This window comes from Micropterus salmoides, unplaced genomic scaffold, assembly GCF_014851395.1.
Source record: "Micropterus salmoides isolate LMB-PRFRI ecotype aquatic unplaced genomic scaffold, ASM1485139v1 Ms_hic_scaffold_2, whole genome shotgun sequence".
Taxonomy (NCBI): Eukaryota; Metazoa; Chordata; class Actinopteri; order Centrarchiformes; family Centrarchidae; genus Micropterus; species Micropterus salmoides.
In genome coordinates, this window is record NW_024041150.1 from 25,616,596 (window position 1) to 25,635,251 (window position 18,656).

Genomic DNA, 18,656 nt, shown 5'->3' on the forward strand with positions numbered 1-18,656 from the left:
TGCCATAAATTTACTTTTAAAACACCACTGCCAGTAAAAGACTAAATGTTGGCCAATTGTTTTCCACCCTACCATGTCCTGTAAATCCCTCTCCTCCTGTAAATCATCAATACTTTCCCCCACAGACTTCCCTCTGCTCACACACCAGACAGCCTCCTCGCTGCTGAGACGCAAGTGCTCGTCCACGTGTGTGCTCGCGCCCACGCTGTTTAAAACGGTCTTCCTACGAGCTCTGATTCACTCAACACATACAGAGAGCGCGGAGCAGGAGTGCGGGATTCAGTCGGTAGCCTACATAAGTTGTCTGCTTCTGCGTACGCCTCGCAGTCTCACGAGGGGGACAAACTGGTTATTTTTAGTCGGATAGAGTGAATTGGATTAGAGAGGTCTGTCGATACTGGTCCGTTAATCGATACTTTTTTTTTAAATGTTAATTGACAAGTCAAACTGGTTTTGTGTGAAAGTGCAGTATTAGCAGACTCCCACCTGCCCAGTGTGTTTAAAAAGATCACGGCACACTGCGGTTCAACTGAGGCGCACGAGGACATCGTTTGCATGAAACTGTGGCAAGGTAAGACTGATTTTGTAAAAGTCCCAAGCATAGTTTTAATTCCTATTGATGATATCAACTGATAATATAATTGGTTTTGGTAGTGTGGCAGTTGCTTTTGCCCCCAAGTGTGCGGGGGACTCCCCGGGGCTCGCTGAAACACTAAAATCTAGCAATTTAAATCTCGCTTGTTCCTGAGACTATAGGTCGCTCGCATATTTTTCAGTTGTTAGTTGTCAGTTGGTTAATTCGGCATAAAAGAAAGGAAACATTGTACTTACAAAAAACTGCCTTAAAATGGTTTGCAATTGCTCCATCAATTGCTTTTTAGATCAGGTGGGCCAAACTCCTTACATGTTACGTTTCATGTAAATAAGTTCTGCCTTGTTGGGTGCATCCTGAAATGAAGAATGGATCCTTAATGCTTATTTATAATTTATGGGGCAATAATCTCTGCATGTCATGTTTAGCTACAGACCAAGTGTTTATGGTAAATGTAAGCAGAAATGCTCTGTACACTTCCAAATGCTCCTTACAACAACAGGATTAAGAGTTTGGATGTGACAGCTCTTTGCATGTCAGGAAACTGAAGTTGGTACTCACCAGTCATGTGGGGCTTAGTTTGACGCACATTAGGTTGTACCTGGATGTATTTTTTTGATTGTATTTGTTTTGATTATTGAGGTTACCTCAGTGAGCAGGAAAACCAGCAATGTAGTTTGGCCTTGGTTTAATGCAAAATAGGTAGTGTGTGTGTGTGTGTGTGTGTGTGTGTGTGTGCATTTCCAAATTAAAGTTGTGTACATGTTTGTAACTGTATGTGTGCATGTCCTGGGTTAGCCCAGGCTTGCATGCCTTCTGTGATGTGACACACTCACAAAAGTACACCATTGTTTGCAGGAGAAATATTTAGGAGGGGAATGCAAAGCTGTTTCCTGCACAAGGGGGTTGACTAACAATGGCCACCAACTTGGAACAGTCGGAGGTTCTCTCTGCAGCTCACTTCTGAGAACGGCGCTAGGATGTTGAAAGAATGGCCAAGAAAAGAGAGAGAGGAAAAAATAAAGTTTAACACAATAGCGGACAGGCAGTTCTGTAGGTTTGTAGGATGGGACACAATGGGAGGCCAGATGTGGAGATTGCATAAGATTTGAGTTAACAAGGTCACAGAAGCTTTTTAGTTCTCCAGTATGTACTAGTATGGTGATGTAAGTGTTGTCTGCAATACTTGTTGGGAGCTTGAAGAAAGTTATGTACCTGGTGATTACCTGTGTTACAGTAACCTTCCCTTGTATTTTGGCACGTTTCCAATTCATCAGTGTGTTTGTATGTCTATTAAGGGTTCACTGCAGAAAGGACAAAAGCCAAACCTGTAAATATTTAATGGCTCCTGTCTGACGAATGCGTCATCTTTGTAAATGATCCTGTTTGGTGGCATTTTCCTTCCGTGCTGGTACAAGTTGGTGCTGACTGCACATTATTTTTTCCCCTCATCAAGGAGCTAAAAGCATGACTGGCAGCAAACAAGGAGTTGCTTCATATCAAAGAAAATCTTTAGTGTCAGAACAATCCATTTCCAGGATGTACCCTGTCATTCACCTTATTTAACTCTGAACAAAGATTAGGCATCTGTCTCCTCAATTATTCATGTGTCTTTGAAAGGGTTTGTCTAACGTCACCGTCTTTATGTGCCTCATTTCAGATAAAAGCAGTGGATGCAGCTACGCTCCATTTGTAGAAAAAAGGTGGAAGAGTCGGAGAGGCTCTGAAGAGGACCAGCTGACCGCCGGCAGATACACCTCAGCTAAAATTTCCTCCAAACCCAGCCTGAAACGTACCATGTCCCTCAGCACTTTCCACCTCATGCAGACTCTTAAGAACTCTCCTGCTGCGCTACGTCGCCGCTTCCGGCGTGACCGCACAGAGTCTTTATCCCACGGTGACCCTCTCTTCAAGGTGCACTACCTGGGCACGGAGAAGATCTTCTCTCTGGATCGAGAGCAGGCTCAGGACGCTATTAGCCGCTTGCTAGAAGGTATTGCTAACGGGAAGAAGCTGAGCAAAGATCATGCCCTGGTGGTGCGCCCGAGATACGTCGAGGTCAAGGAACTGAGTACAGGTCGGCAGCTCACTAAGACATACCTGCAGGACATTGCGTACTGTGCCGCAGATGCCAACCGGCCCAACGTCTTCCTGTACATCTGCAAACATCAGGGGCAGCAGCTGCAGTGTCGCGTGTTCTGGTGCAGCAGGGCAGAGCGGGCACGAGACATGACTGCTTGTCTGGCACATTCTTTCCAGCGGGCGCTCAGCGACTGGCAGCAGAACGGCTCGGCGACTCTGCAGCCGGGAGAGGTGAGGGGGAAACGAGGAGAGGACTCGTCCAACTCTCCTGCCAACATGAAGAGCTCCACGCTGCCCGCCAGTCTGGGAAAAGGTAAGATGACAGTACTGCCTTTATAAAAGCAGTAACTACAGAACAGTGGAGCTGAAGTTTGAAGGTTCTCTGTGTAACGCTGTTACAGATCAGAAATTATAAAACCTTTTTATTTAATCCAATTTTGTGCTGATTATGAATCAGACAAAAACTTTTATAAAACAATTTAGATACTCTATATTCTTTTTTGCTCTTATGATACTCTACCCTCGTGCTCTCAAAGTGGTTTTAGAAAGATACGATTTCTAAAGGTACGACTGAAGCAAGCACATTTAGTGAAAGTAATGGAACCTAAGTGCTGATGTAGGTAGTAAATCAATAGCCTCGTTAGGACACTTCAAAGTCAAGGCTGACAAACTGTTGGGGCAGGTTGGATGTCCATCATTAACATTTAAACTCCAGCGTTCACTTTTCATCTGCACCTGCCAAACTAGCATAACTGACTCTGCGTCTTTTTGTCTTTTCAGTTCGCTGGAAGAAGAGCACCTCTGTGTCTCGCAGCCCCCTCAGGGGCATCAGCAGAAGGGGATCTGCCTCGGACAAATGGAACTGAACCCCGGCTTTAACCCTTCACACACGGGGGCCACATTCACCTGATGACAACAACATCAAGGATGACCGCACTGACGGGAGAGCAGGGGATTGATTACAAGTCAGAAGGAAAAGGACAAAGGGGAGGGAAGTGGGGAAAGTCCAAACTTGGACATGTGAAGATTCTGCTTGTGAGAGAGAATGTTGCCATAATCAGTGAGCGTATGGTTTTTGTCTTTTTTTGACGCAGCAAAAGGTGTCTGACTTTTGCAAGAGCAGTGTCCAGTATAGCACAAAATGCCGTCGACAGCTGCCTTTTGTTCACCTGTCAGCAGCTGTGTGAGGACTTGTGACTGGCTGCAGGTCATCTGAGGACCCGGACTGGTTCATTTCCATAGCTGTCATCTGGTTGGCTTGTTTGTTTTTTAAGTAGTCTACTTACGTCACAGAGAGTTGGGTCTATTGGAAAGACACAATCAACAATGATACCAGCTGTCGGCCAAATGATCCACAGAGGACAACCAAGAACTGGAAAAAGTCGACGAGAGATTTTATATTGAATTTTGTTTTATTTTTTTAATTTAACTGACATGTTTGGCAGATCATCATAATTTAATTTATTTTATTGTCAAACTAGCAAGCATGTTTCTATTCTTTATTGTTGAATTGGGTGGACAAAACCACACTTTTAATCTACGTTGTGAGAGTTTTGGCCAAGATTACATGGATGTCAAGATACAGAGGAAAAAGGCAGGTGTGTCATACAAACGTATATTAAAACTAATTTATAGTCTCTAGTGCTCATAAATGCAGTTATTAGTAGTTTCTGAGCACTTTCTAAATTTCCAACTGTAAAATTTGACATGCAAATACAAGTCTGATCATTTCTTACATTTAAAGACGTCAGCACCTGCATTATAAATAGGGAGAAAATAAACCCCTAGTAGAACCTTCAGGGTAAAAAAAAAAAATCCTCCCCCCTTCATGCAAACAGCATCCTGCAAAAAAACCAAAACACATCCTAACTGTCCACTGCGATGAATTATTTGCATTTATGTGGAAAAACACTCTCGGCCATGACTTGCAGGGCGTGTTTGTGTCCGAACACTGGGAACGCTGTGTTCCCGTGTGGAGCCTCTGTGTGGAATGTGCGGCCGTGCACCTGCATTCCAATCGGGGGAAACTTGAGATGGAGGATCTTCTTAAAAGCCCCTAAGTCTTCTCCGTGTCCAACCAGGACTTTGCATATTGAACAGCGTCGTCGTGTATGCGACAATGCGCTTTTAACGCTGACCCCGCCACTTACCGAAGCCAGAAAAAGGTGCCCTAACTACTTAACAGCCACAGTGACGGTTATAGGAGTTGATATGTGCAGTATTGCGTAACATGCTCTCATGATAGTGATTTCTGTCTTAAGGTTTACAAATGAGACTTGACTGTGAGTGGTACACCCTGAGGCAACCACCCACTTGTCATGTTGTGTTGTCTGACCAAAACTAAGCTAGAAATGTTGCCCTTTTTTGTTTTTTACCCAGGAATGGTGTTTTTTACTGATGTGCCACTGGGTTTTTATCAGTTAATTGTAACATTTTGTACTCTCGATGTATCTTTTACAGTTACAAACGGCACAGCCCTGATCTCAGAAAAGGGGCTAAAGTGCTTTCTTTATGGGCTATTTTATCGATGTACAGTTTTATGTTGTACGTATTTAATGAAATACCGTATGTATTTTATGAAATATTAAAACTTTTTATACAACATTTTGTTTGTCTTTGCATGTTGTTCTCACACTGCTGTAACATTCAAGAAGACCAATATTTAACCAGCTTTAACTTCTGCAGCTTTTGACCCTGATAAATGATTGTTTCCAGGCTTGATCGCTCTACTTTTAAAATGTTATATTTGGCCTGAAGGAAAAACAGAATTCCTGTCTGTGTGTTTGGAAGAGCAAGAGAGCGGGATTGAACGGTTTTGGGGTGGTAGGGCAAGACATTCAGAGAGGTCTTGGGATGTTTAATCTCAGTCATGTGACTTATTTCCCAGGGCTATTTCTCCAGCGTTTTCAAAATCTCTCATACATGTGACTACCTTCCAACTGAAGATGCAGATACAGCTCCAACTGGACTGTGCAGCCTTAAAACAAATAGGTGTGGTGTAGGAGTGTTGTGACACAGGCATTTTGTTTGTACAGTTTAAATAAACACTCATGAGTGAGGTTTTACACACAGGTGTACTCATTAGGTCTCTTTGCAAAGGTGATCTTACAAAACCGTTAAACACACCACAATGCACAAAATCATTAAAAGAAGTCAGTAAACATGCACAGAGGATATCTCATCTTGAGATGGATCACATGAGATCAAAATCACTCCTCCCTAGAAGAGTCTTGCACCGTGGGACTGCTGGCCAGCCCGGAGCTCTCTCTGTGTCGCTGCACCTCCAGCAGGGACTGGACATGAAGACGCCTCAGAGGCTTCACCTCCTCCACCACTGAAAGGAGAGGAGGTCATCAAAAACATTCAGATACCTTAAAATTCAAATGCAGCTAAGAGCAGAGTGGGAGAAAGGCTGATCCCTTTGTAATGTAGCTAAACAGCATCACCTGCTGGCTTCAGTAATAATACTCCATCCATCGTCAACCACTTATCCTGCGTACAGGGTCGCGGGGGGGCCGGAGCCAATCCCAGCTGACATCGGCCGCAAGGTGGGGTACACCCTGGACAGGTTGCCAGTCCATCGCGGGGCCACGCATAGACGAACAACCACTCACGCTCACACCTAAGGACAATTTAGGGTCACCAATCAAACTAGTCCGCATGTCTTTGGATGGTGGGAAGAAGCCAGAGCACCCGGAGAGAACCCACGACCTTTTTGCTGTGAGGCGACAGTGCTAACCACTGCACCACCGTGCCGGCCATAATAATAATAATATGGTACTAAAATCAAATGATGTATGACTTTCTAGCAGTCTGTGAAAACACCACATTAAAAAAAAAAACTCCTACCTTTGTCATAGTGCAACTCATCCCGGTTCCCGTAAACCACATACATCTCCAGGAAGTTGAGGAGAGCGCCTGTGACGAGGAAGCGGTCAGGGAGGGGAAGACTTTTGATGTAACGCATGTCCAGGGCGAAGGGGTTGGAGGGAGAGGGAACGGTGCACAGGCACACCAGCTCACTGACGACGTCCCACACACGAATACCTGGAAAAAAAGAATAACACACAGGGAGAGAAGACATCAAGACAGAGACAAAATGTTTTGGAACTTGTAATAGACGTGCCTAGTCATTTTTATAACCAAAGCACCTGGAGCTATTTCCACAAGCATAATCCACACCACACAGTGCTCTCTAAGAAGTCTGAACTCAAGCAATGACATCTGCGTTTGATTTAGCTCATGGAAAATAGTGTAATTATTCAATCACTGAAGTGAAACAATAACTTTCTCCTGTTTGGATTCCTCACATTGTTTCCATACCTCGTGTCTGCCAGTCTGCGATGGACTTGAGTTTCATCGGCGTGTCCTTGACCATTGAATCGGCGCCTCCGATGTTGACCAGGCGCTCATGATTGGAGCGTATCCAGGCATAAGGGCGTCCGTATTTGACGTAGCCGGCCAGTAAAAACAGAGTGCAATTCACCTCCTGTTGAGGGACAAAGTGGAGGCTGTGAGTCTGGGGTTAGAGGTCGAAGAAAAATGTATCTTGCTGTCAGACACAAAAAGTAAGACTGGCTGAAGCACCTACAGGCACTGCTATCTCCCGTTCACTGGGAGAGGCTGGGAGAAGGTGCTCCTCACTGCTGGGGCCCCTGAGGACACAGGAAGAGGTCAACCAATGTAAGATGCATGCAAGACGCATATGTTTATCACATTATATTATACGAGTTTGAGATGGGGTGCTGGAGAGCTGTCACAAGTCTGTTAGAAGGTTAAACACATGTAACACAAGTGCTTTGCTCAAAGCCTGATTAGTAGTAATAGTAATAGTAGTAGTTACTGAACAAGGGCAGAGATTGTTTCCAATTAGCGTTAATGTAAAGAATGGATATTAAAAAAACACCACAAATGAGAAAAATCTGCAAATCCTCACATTTGAGAAGCCGTCATCATCAGATGTTTGGATTTTTTACTTTTACCAAATATCTCAGCAATTAATCGATCATTGAAATAGCTGTCGATTGAATGACTGTAGTGCTTCATTCAGAGTGGAACCATTCTGCTACACAAGCTGGGCAACGTTAGCTAATTCTAGGCTGTATAATTATTGCAACAAAGCGTCATTACGGTGGCTTGCTCATCATTTTCTATGCCAATAGACTATACCAATCACTCTGACCAGGGCCCCTGTCCCTCCCCAAAACACAGTGTCTGAGGCACTACAGTTGGGATACACCATTCTCTCTCTCCATTGTCTCTCTGCTGGACTGATTTATATATTTTGTTACATATTAAACTATATTTATTAGAGTATACTACACTGCATTTGATTTTTTTTAAATTATATTATATTGCTGTATTGCTATAAGATATGTTATATTATCTGACAACATTTCACCTTATATCTCATATTATATTATACTATTATGTTAAACTGTTTATTATTTCTATAATATATCTATATTAATACAGACAAATACTAAGTATCGCAACTTAATCATATTATATATAAGTCTAGCGTATGCTGTTTATATATAGTAGACTAGCTGACTTTGCTGTAACTAATCTCACCACTGTCACTTTTATCTTGTACTTTTGTCTTTAAATGCTTACTTTTATTTTTACGGTTATTCTTATTTTAGTTTTATTTACCAATTATTATTTATTTTTTTCCTTTCTTTATACTGACTTTCCTTGCGCTGCTGAAACAACTCAATTTCCTGTCTGGGGATTACTAGAGGCTTATCTTATCATACTTTCACTTTACAGTCAATGTAAAAACAATTGCCAGAGATCACAGCAATAAAAACCTTGACACCATATTATCTTGCTATTTGCAGACACACAAAGTAGCATCACTCACCTGGCGATCTGTGGCTGCGTCTTGGTGTGTGTGTGCTGTGACTGAGGGTCTCGTGGGCCTGGAGGCTCCCCAGGCAGGGGAGAGCTGCTCCGGCTGTCCAAGCTGGGGAAGCTGCTGCTGGGGGAGACATCACTGCTGTTACAGCTGCTGGTGGAGGTGTAGGAGGAGGCTCTGGAGACCACAAAACCTGGGGAACGCCAACCCTGCAGAGCAGGTGTAAGGGAACAGGGTCAGGTTCAGTCAAACCAAGCAGCATTTTGTGCATAGTGTTACAGTTCATAAATTCACTGATTTGTGTATTTTCTAACACACTTTTCTGACATTCTGAAAATGTGTAGTAATTATTAAAGTGCACAAGCTGTATGTTTATTTGGGATGTTTGCGTTTTTCTCTACAGAAACAAACCAGATCCTCATTAACAACCGTCAGCAGCAACTCCTCTTTCCCTCTAAGCCAAGGCTGGAAGTATTTAAAACCCTGTAACAGAAACAATATTATTTGACCATGATGGTAACTGTGTGTTTAACCATCTCTGCATGTGAATTCACTGACCTGTAATGATCCAAGCAAAGCCAGGTCACTTAGAAAGTGCTGCAGTTTCCTCCTCTGCTCCCTCTCTCTTTTCTATGTAACACATATGGTGGGAAAATATCCACGTAAAAGGCAAGATAAAACATGCCGTAAAAGCTTAATCTTCCTCAATCCTGAACTAAAATCCTCCAGCACCTTAGGGGGCCCCATCCCTCCCGGTCTAGGATCCTAGTAACAATGTAACGCCCCCTCGCAGCATCCCGCATCTCTCCCAATAAAATACCTTTTTTGTTATATTAAATGATGCAAAATATGTCAAAGACCAGGTGTAAAACGTGACATTACATGCAACGAAATGCACCAGACCGACTCGCCAACATAATATTTCGATTTCCATCCGAATTTAACATCCTGCAGCTGAGAACAGAGATCACACTATGAAGGAAACAACTCACGTTGCTCATCTTGGACCAAAGTGCAGACAACGGCGTCTCCTTCACATGCGATCATTTATACTAACACTAATAGCTTACATTGTCCTGTTTAGTACGACTTCATTTTCTGGTTAGCTGCTGCGGTGACACACAGACACAGCGACGTTTTGTTCTGCTCGGGTGCTGCCTGCACTGTTATGTGACACTGGGAGGGTGGAAGCCCCTAGCGGCCATGTCGGCAGACTACCTGTCAAACTGCACGATGCAGTTTCACTTTGTCGAGGCAATACAGAAAAAAACATCACCGACCATTTCACTTTAATGTGAATACATTGTCAAAAGAATGTTAAATATATGGTTTAGCTTTCTGGCGTTAGCAGTGCACTTTGCTCACATATTATTGTTTATTAGCATCCGTGTTACACATCTAACCACAACCTCTTGCTTTCAGATCTGGATTATACAAATTGAGATTATCAAGTTAATTTTTTAAACCATTTGGTAAAAACCCACGCTACCATTATCTCCAATTAAATTTTTTTTTTTGCTAAAATAAATCACAAAAATAAAAACAAAAGGTGTCAACACTGTGATTATCAACACTGATTCTAAAAAGAATTTGAATTTTAAATGATTTAATGCAGTGAGCACTACAGATTAAACTTCATTCACCTACAAAAACCCCCCAAACTATTTGGATGGACAGATACCACTGGAGACTATTGAGAAAATAGTCATTTCAGTAGAAAGCTATGTGAATTGACCCTGTTAATACCCCATGAGGAGAGAAGCTGCAGAAAATTTGAAGGTGGAAGGTTACTTATTGTGAATCATGAAGTCCCACAATACAACAAATAATTCATATAGATCACCCATAACATGCTGTCTGTGTTGCGGACATTTATTTTGCTCAATTTGTTTTTCTAAACAGTGAACCTTCTGTCCATGTATAAAGGTAGATTTATCTAATTATTGTGACTCAGAACACAAGAAAGTGTGTTTTCATTACTACCTGTTGCCATATTTTGTTATTTACTTTAATGGTTAGTGAGTTTGCCTCCTATGCATGGGAATACATCCATGTGCACAATAATGCTACTGGACAGGACAGAAAACATATTTTTGTCTTTCACATGCACATACCCCTCTCACTTCGGAGACGCACTTCCTACTGCTGTATCATGGCTACAGGTATTTGATAAACTCAGAAGGAGGACTGCTACTGCAAACTGTTGTAAGATAGAAACAAAATCCAGATTACCCAGACGTGACAAACAAATAAACTATGATGTCAGAAGAAGCTTTTCCACCTTTCTGTGTTCTAATAAATTAAATAATTGCTTCTGTTAAGCTGGAGACTTTTTAAAATGCTTTTATTTCTCTTTGTAATTTTTCATTTGTGGATGTCAGCCAGCCGGCTGTCTGTAATAACCGGCTTCAAGTCACACAAAACAGATTTTAAGATACTTAAAAGGCATCCATGGTAGGAGAGACTTTTGAGCAGCTTTCACTGGGATGAATGGGCCACCGTGTTTGGATTTCTCATCCATCATTTCTTACAAAGCCCTAATGTCAGACAAACTTTACTGTTGGCCTGTGTTTGTGACATTTAAACAAACAAGACAGAAATAATCATCAGTGAGATTCGACGGGGGCTTCAGAGTGTGAACTCTCACATCAGTGCTTCTCAACAAATTAAAGTGCAAAAGTAGCATTAATAAACAACGCAGCAAAGGATCGCATCTTTAAAAGCATCGTCATATCATGTCGAAAGGTGGGCTATCTTCACAGAAGACAAAAGACAGTTCAGCCTAAAAGTTAGTGGAAGCAAAGTGAATGAAGAAGGTCCTGATCTCTTTGGGTGAGATGGTCACGGTGAAAGCTTCATCTGCACAGCTCCAACAACTTTTGTTGTCTGAGAAGAACAAAAAAGGCATGTAAAAGGAATGAGGAAACTATTTCATGAAATGTACATATTACTGTAAGTTTATCAAAATGCATTTGCCAAAGTGTTTCTTACTTGTTTCAAAGTTATCTACAGTTTTCCACTTCCATCTCTGCAGACTGGTTACGTCCCAGGTTCCTGTGAGAGAACGCTCCTCCAGCACTTTTACTTCCCCTATGCCCTGCAGAGCTTCCTGTTCACACAGGAAATGACCATTGATAAAGAAAACGATGATGTGAATTCCATTTCAAGGCTTTCCTCTTAAAATACTATGACATTAATGTGTAGAAATTCAAGTTGTATTGTTATTAACACCTTCAAGTTTATGGTGACCGGCTTTGAAAGCTCGGGGTCTTCTCCCTCCTCGAAAAGATGCATGATTCTCAACAGGACACGATCGTAGTCTGGCTCTGAGTGCAAATCCTTACCTACAAGTATTTCATTTATTTTTTTAAAAAGACACTTCAGAAAAAAGACAAGCAATGGTCTATCAATTGCCTGATGAAAAAGAAATCAGCAAGGACCTTAAAAACCTCACAACATAACCACTAAAAATGATTGGACAGACTTGCGTGTGCCTAGTATTTGTCACAGCTGACCCGAGTGTATGTGGCTCAGGTGAACATCATGGTTAGAGCTGTAGTTCCATCCAGGGATACTGAGGCTGAGCAGGTGGAGGTTGGGCGGCAGGACCACCGAATGCACGGGAGAACTTCCTCTGTGCTCCTTCTCCTGCCAGGGCCTCTCTACAGGCACAAGCAATTGGGAAGTTTTGTCAGCCAACATATATCAGGAGTAGTAGAATATCAATATTCCAGTGAGGGTGTCAAAATGCAATGCTGATCCAGACTATTCGTGTTTACCTGCTGCTGTTATGAATGTATATTTTGAACTGGTGAGCGAATATTAGGATGCACCTGGATTTGATGCTTGACAGATTTCCTGTCTTACTGCTTTTTTTGTACGCTGGTTGTTGTTGAATGTGTTTGATTTTTCCGGACATTTCCCACCTAAAAAAATCCTACTGCACTCCCAGCATCTCACTTTGAATTGCCAGTCCCGAGGTTTCTATTATTTCTTTTTGCTTTCTGTTGTTTTATTTTTTTGCAGACTCACCTCAACAAGTTTGTGCCATGTGTGTGATTTTGTGCTATTCAAATACACTTGAATTAAAGATGTTAACTCTTAAAAGAGGGAGAAGAGAGTCTGCACTTGAAATGCCCCCGTCTCTGTAATCCATCACCCAGCTGAAGTCATCAAACAAGTAAATACAATTCTAAAGCTGCCGAAAACTTTCTCTGTAGTTGACCTGAATTCTCACCCATGAAAAAGGATTTCTTTGCAGAGATTTAAATATAAGGTATTACATTTTTCATGTGTAGTCCAGGTTTACCCATTACAATTCTGTGACAATTTGTCATGTTTTTGCAAAACCTGGCTTAAGAAACGTGAAACTGCAAAAATACCCCAAAATAAGAACGTTTTTTAAAAAAGCGCTCACGAGGTTGGTCTATGGGCATGATGACAGGTCTGTGCTGCAGCTCTATTGCCTCCCTTTGGTAAAGCCTGGAGGTGGCACTGATGGAGCCCAGCATCATCCACAGGGTGGGCCTTACGACCGAGCTGTCGTTGAGGGTCAGGTTGTAGCCGAGGTTCCAGGCTAAGTCATTCCAAAGACGACGATGCAGCATGACCTGGGGGGATACACAGGATGTTAAAACGGGTTTCTGTTTGTTTTATCTTTAAGTTATTTTTTTTTTACCTCTAGTTGTCCGTTGGCTTGGCTGGACACACCGTGAGCTCTGTCGCTGACGAGCACAAGTCTGCTGAGGTCATCCTCAATGTAGGCTGCCCGAACCATGGGGAAGTAGTTCTGCAAAATGCAGATTATAGAGATTATTCTACATGTTCCACTATTTTACTGCACGGTTATAAATGCCCTAAATCTCGATAGTCCAGTTTCTCCAAAAGCTTACTCTTGCTAAAGTGTTATTAGTGAACTTCCTGTATGTCCTCTCCATCATCTGATAGCCATTGTCATCTGTGTACAGGGTCCTGTTGTTCTTCAAGGAGGAGCTGGTTCTGAGGACGACCTCGGTGTTGAGACAAAGGGGGCCCAGCAAATAGGTCTGCTCCAGCCTGTGACACCGTGGTCTGCTCCCAAAGCATTCTGGGACACGTGTGGTGATGGAGTACGTGTAGTCTTTATCATCTTCCTCTCTAGACGATCGAACGTGTCAAATAAGAGTGAATCTCATTAAAATTGTGAAATATTATTCCAAAAAAAAGACAGAAGCAAAGCAGCTGGTTCATTTCACCCACCTGTAGAAGTGCTGCCGGATCTCGGTCACAATCTTCCCGGGGATAATCTCCATTTCCACAGCCTTGTAGGCCCGCACAGCTGAACCGTTAGCGCTGAAGATGTAGTTATCAGAGATGGGTCCTGCTTTCACGTCTCCATTTGCGTGGTACTCCCAGAAGTCCTGAGTCATCGTCACTCTTCTTTTTTCTTGACTATGAAAGGATGACAGAGGTGAAAGGTCAGAGAGTACAAGAGTATAAGATAAAATTATGTTGAGTTATATGAGTTTTTATGAGCCATGAAGGGGCTACAAGTGGAATATTAATTGCATATTAATTGTTTGGTCTTTAAAAAATGGTGTAAAATAGTGAAGAATGGCCATCACAACTTCCAAAAGCTTTCACATTTGTTTTGCCCACAAGTCAAAATTCAGTTTACTATCATAAAAGAGTGGGATTTTAGCAGATTTTTACATTCAGTGATAAAAATATGACTTAATTACATACATTACCAATTTATTTTCTGTCAATCGATTAAATGGCTCATCCTAATCAGTTCTAGATGCAACTAATAAGTTAGAAATTAAAGTACAGTATCACATCCTTATCTAAACAGGAGGAGTGAGTGTGACAACATGTACTACTCCCTATGTATAGTGCAACTTATACTTAAGTATATCTGCATGTGGTGCGACATGAGTCGTACGAGGCTTAAAAACGTACAGGTAAGTGATGCTGTGCAGTAGATTGGTATCCTGGTCAAACATGAGCTTGTAACATCCATTCAGAACAGGCAGGAGTCTTTTTCCTGTGTTCGTCCATTTGCTGATGTTGCGTCTCTCAAACTGAACCCCTTTTGCTTTGTAAGTCCAGCCACACTTGGGCCTCCCAGAGCACTGTGCCTCAGAGGTCTTAATCAGGTATTTCCTGTGCTGAAGGCCGCCAAGTTGCACCATGATGAAAAGGTCGTAGGCCACATTGGACTGCGCTGACCTCTGGATCTGGCAGACAGAGGAAGATAGTATTACAGTATATAATTATAGAGATTCATTTACACATTAGTTCATGTGAATAAATGCTTATTTGTCACTATAAAGCATATTTAAAATGGTTTATTTAGTATAAAGGACACCTGATAACGTTTTAAACTATGTGTCACTGTATTTTTTTGTGACAAGTAACACATATACTGTAGTAATACTGTAAGCATTCAATATTTAAAGAGAGACTATGTAACTTTAAATAAAGACATGTCATGTTTTTTCCTCTTTATATACATAAGCAATAAAACTCACTCTTGCTTTTTGAATACACAGGTTTTTCTGCCTTGGTCTGGTATGACCAGGAGCATATGGTGGCTAATGTTAGTTAATGTCAGCAAACCTTGGATAGATACTATTGTGTGTTACCATCAGTTTTCATTAAAAACAAAAACGCACTACCTGTGCAGGAACAGGCTGTCCATCGTCATCAAAGACGGCTGCAGTGGGGAAGGTTACAGTGATGTTGATGATTGTGGTGATGTTCCATGCTAATGGGTTGTAAACTATGACATGTTGCTCCAAAGCCCGATCAACACCTGGCATGAGGAGATTAAAGGGCTAATTAATTGTTGAGTAATCTTCAAGCAAGTGTTAGCATTTAGCTTAAAGCACAAATTATTCTAAAAGCAAATTTTTCAGGTTGTTCAGCTTTACTGTTGAAGTAAATCCACCTATTTGCTTCCTTTCCGAGATGTACACGAGAAGACCAATACCACTATTGTGTGTTAAGTGTAGAGCAAAAGCCAGGAGGTGATTAGCCTGGCTTTGCATAACGGCTGGAAACAACGGGAAACAGCTAGGTTGCACCAGCACCTCTAAAACTGATCATGTTGTGTCATATGTTTAATCCATCCACAAGCAGAAATATAAAAAAACACCACTGGTCATTGTAGAGGTAGTTTACGTTAAGGTAGCTTGGCTGAAGTCCACTTGCAAAATGTTCACACCTTTTCTGTGGTAGCGCCTGCCGAGGATGCTGGGTGTGTTGACGTTGTGGGGCAGCAGGAAGAGCGCAGCCAAAAGCTCCTCCACTCCCATCATGGCCTGCATGAGATGCTGCAGGTACATGTCTGCCACCTTGGGAGACTCGGTGCCAGTGATCCCATCATGGTGCTGGACCTAGAAACACACACCAGTAAATAACGTTTTGCATTAAAATCAAACTAGTTTATGAATTGTGTTCATCTGAAACACATGATAAATACCTATATGACATGTACAGTGTGTAGTGTGCACGGCAAGTATTAAATATGTTTTTTTCCCATGTATACATACATGATTTGCTTTATTTTCTGTTAAAGGACTCCTACCTCTGAGACAGCCCAGCGAAGCGCCCTCAGTTTGTCCAGGGCCCAGTCTTTAGCTACAGGTCCATCAGGGAAGCTGATTCGGTACCGGGTGAAAAGAGTCTCCACTGCATGCAGCAGGGAACTAGCCTGTCGTGAAACTCCTTTCAGAATATTTCTGGAGGCGTAAAACCCAGTCCATGCCTGGTACGGCTCTAGGAATCAGCCACAGTAGATGATATCAGCAACAAAAGTCTGTTGGACTGTGCCTCATGTTCTTTATTATGTTTTAGGATTCTCACCAGTGGAATATGGTAGAAAATCTTCACTCCCACGGAGCTCCCATTCAAGATTTGATTGGTAGATGGCTTGGAAGTATTCACTAAGAGTGGCATACTGGACTGTCACCCCAAACTCTTTGCTGTTCTGGTTGATGTACTTCATCAGAGGATCCATGTTGTTGAACTGGACAGATGAGTTGTAGAACTGTTTGTCACAGCCCTGAAACAGGAGAACAGAGCAGACACAAGTTCGTCTACTAATCAGGTGCACGGAGAAGCAAGGGTATGATGCTTTACAGCCATCAAAACAACTCTACACAACATCCACTTTAAAGAGAGGGAAAAAAAACAACATACAAACACTCTCTATTTACTCACCCATGGCCAGAGCACATGGTTTGTCCTAAACCATGCAGCCCTCTGCTTGATGTTCTCCACCATGGTCTTGGCGTAGGCGTGCACTGTGTCCTTGCTGACGGGCAGGCTCATGTTGGGGTAAACCCCGTTTTTAGGGGGATCGGGGAACAAAGCAACTCCATTCCAATAGAAACCAGAGCTGGGATGTAAGAACAGGTTTCCTTTTAATGGAAAATCAGCACTTTGTATAATCCATTTTCTTATTTTTGCTTAATACATTATAAGTCATTTGCAGTTAATTAATTACAGAAATAGGCAACATTTACCATAACCAATAAATGGTCTAAACATGGACTACCTGTTGGAGAATGGCAGGTATGATGGGGTGCAATAGCTAAACTGGTCCATAGTGTGAGTGAAGATCTGCTGCTTCTCTTTGAGAGAGGGAGAACCTCTCCATACAAACTGTAGTTTCTGTAGCAAAATAACAGATAAACACCATGCAGAAACTATTTAGCCTCATTTTAAGGTAGAGAGTTAAGTATACAGACTAAAAAGTACTTTATTGATGATGAACAACTCCAAAAGAAATGCTAACATTTGAACAATTTATGAATTTTCTTCCCTTTGCTAGTGGTAGCAGTAGCATTTAGACTGAGCCATCAACTAATACCTTGTTTTTCTGCATGGTGTCTTTGAGGTCATAGTCAATGCGGGAGATGAGGTGGGCGTTGAAACCAGCCAGGGCAAAGAGGACCGGCGTGGTGGCAGAGGCTCCAAATGGATCCACGTGCCAGGAAAACTGAGGACGCACCCCGAACGTCTCGTAGAGGAAACCATGTCCCTCTGAAACAGCACAGAGACACAGAGAACAAGAGAAAACACAGAGGCTAGTACGCATCTCTTATCTAAAACTGACATTCAAGGGGGAAGGAAATGTGTCGCGCTACCTGTCATTTGTAATATCTCATCGTTTAGATCAGTCACAGCCTCGTCGTGCATCACTTGGCCCCCAATGATGAACTCAAGTCGACCCTCTTTTACAAGCTGTTGCACCTAGAAAGTCAACCCAGCCATGACATGTTAATTATTTACTGTGTATTTAAAAGGTTACTCCAACAACTTTACACATGAAGATCTGTTTACTTGTCATGGGAGAACCAGGGACTAAAATCAGGATATCTCTGCCTCTGCTGCATTGATTTTTAACCACAGTTTTAGTAATCTGTTTCATGCAAGACCCCAAACATTAGTAAAGTGCAATAGGGGAGTATCTCCTAAGGAATATTAATCTTAAAGGGGATTAAACGAGATTATCTAGCATTTTTTAGTGTCAGTACGGAGTATTGACCCATTACGTGTCCTTACTTGTCTCTTATGGGAGTCTGTGGCCACAGTATCCCACCACAGCCGAAAGAACTCTTGCTCTACAGCGATGAACCTGCGGTCTTCAGCCTTTGACAGCTCCTCTGTCACACTGGTGTACACATTGGCCGCATACGCGTGCATGCTCTCCTATGGACAATACACACTCATATACATTATGTAAAAGGAAAAACATACACACACACACACACACACACATTCCTCCACGTTACACGGGTAACAGTGGTTTGGTGACAGGAAACAGCATGGTGCGTACAGTATATGCTTGTCATGAATATGGTGACAGAAACCTACCTGAATGGTGTACACCCAGCCAACATCCATGTGACTGTGAGGGATCACAAATGTTTGAATTGGCTCGTTTTCGCCTGTCGGGCCATTCGCGTAACAGCAACAGAGAAAACACACAAATAAGGCTATAAATCTCATCTTTTAAGACCGCGAATAATTAGAACTTCACAAATCTTCACCCAGACTTCCTTATTATTGTTGTGCTGCAGCATGTGACTTATTCAGTACGGAAGCCCAGAGAAACCAAACTAGCGGCACTCC

At 42.3% G+C, this 18,656-nt stretch overlaps 3 protein-coding genes across 3 annotated transcripts; 1 reads left to right on the forward strand and 2 right to left on the reverse strand.

The window, feature by feature from the left end:
* The first annotated feature begins 233 nt into the window (after positions 1 to 233).
* si:dkey-19b23.8 (low density lipoprotein receptor adapter protein 1) lies at positions 234 to 5,275 on the forward strand. The gene is made up of 3 exons (XM_038730775.1): positions 234 to 571; positions 2,253 to 2,987; positions 3,455 to 5,275. The coding sequence occupies exons 1-3, from the start codon at positions 556 to 558 to the stop codon at positions 3,538 to 3,540; spliced, it is 837 nt and encodes a 278-aa protein (XP_038586703.1). The 5' UTR covers positions 234 to 555; the 3' UTR covers positions 3,541 to 5,275.
* Positions 5,276 to 5,729: 454 nt separating this feature from the next.
* Positions 5,730 to 9,729, reverse strand: si:dkey-19b23.7. Its single transcript, XM_038730774.1, has 8 exons — positions 9,527 to 9,729; positions 9,093 to 9,164; positions 8,946 to 9,017; positions 8,541 to 8,743; positions 7,266 to 7,329; positions 6,998 to 7,163; positions 6,524 to 6,721; positions 5,730 to 6,008 (listed from the first exon to the last, which is right to left on the reverse strand). The coding sequence occupies exons 1-8, from the start codon at positions 9,533 to 9,535 to the stop codon at positions 5,884 to 5,886; spliced, it is 909 nt and encodes a 302-aa protein (XP_038586702.1). The 5' UTR covers positions 9,536 to 9,729; the 3' UTR covers positions 5,730 to 5,883.
* A 1,132-nt stretch (positions 9,730 to 10,861) lies between these two features.
* On the reverse strand, positions 10,862 to 18,626 carry man2b2 (mannosidase, alpha, class 2B, member 2). Its single transcript, XM_038730773.1, has 19 exons — positions 18,399 to 18,626; positions 18,087 to 18,233; positions 17,669 to 17,774; positions 17,392 to 17,564; positions 17,077 to 17,192; positions 16,740 to 16,917; positions 16,383 to 16,581; positions 16,105 to 16,295; positions 15,742 to 15,913; positions 15,194 to 15,330; positions 14,475 to 14,752; positions 13,773 to 13,964; positions 13,427 to 13,670; positions 13,213 to 13,323; positions 12,952 to 13,144; positions 12,050 to 12,196; positions 11,766 to 11,878; positions 11,526 to 11,643; positions 10,862 to 11,420 (listed from the first exon to the last, which is right to left on the reverse strand). Exons 1-19 carry the CDS (start codon positions 18,531 to 18,533, stop codon positions 11,317 to 11,319), a joined length of 3,054 nt encoding a protein of 1,017 aa, XP_038586701.1. The 5' UTR covers positions 18,534 to 18,626; the 3' UTR covers positions 10,862 to 11,316.
* Positions 18,627 to 18,656: the final 30 nt, after the last annotated feature.

Bases quoted from the DNA above. Each gene is read 5' to 3' on its own strand.
- si:dkey-19b23.8 (XM_038730775.1), top strand. The intron at 2,988-3,454 runs GTAAGATGACAG...TTGTCTTTTCAG, and splicing joins GCCCGCCAGTCTGGGAAAAG to TTCGCTGGAAGAAGAGCACC.
- si:dkey-19b23.7 (XM_038730774.1), bottom strand. The intron at 7,330-8,540 runs GTGAGTGATGCT...CTGTGTCCTCAG, and splicing joins ACGCAGCCACAGATCGCCAG to GGGCCCCAGCAGTGAGGAGC. The intron at 6,722-6,997 runs GTATGGAAACAA...CTTTTTTTCCAG, and splicing joins CGCAGACTGGCAGACACGAG to GTATTCGTGTGTGGGACGTC.
- man2b2 (XM_038730773.1), bottom strand. From the start codon at position 18,533: ATGAGATTTATAGCCTTATTTGTGTGTTTTCTCTGTTGCTGTTACGCG. The intron at 16,918-17,076 runs GTAGTCCATGTT...CTTACATCCCAG, and splicing joins TACCTGCCATTCTCCAACAG to CTCTGGTTTCTATTGGAATG. The intron at 11,421-11,525 runs GTAAGAAACACT...TGTTCTTCTCAG, and splicing joins TGTAGATAACTTTGAAACAA to ACAACAAAAGTTGTTGGAGC.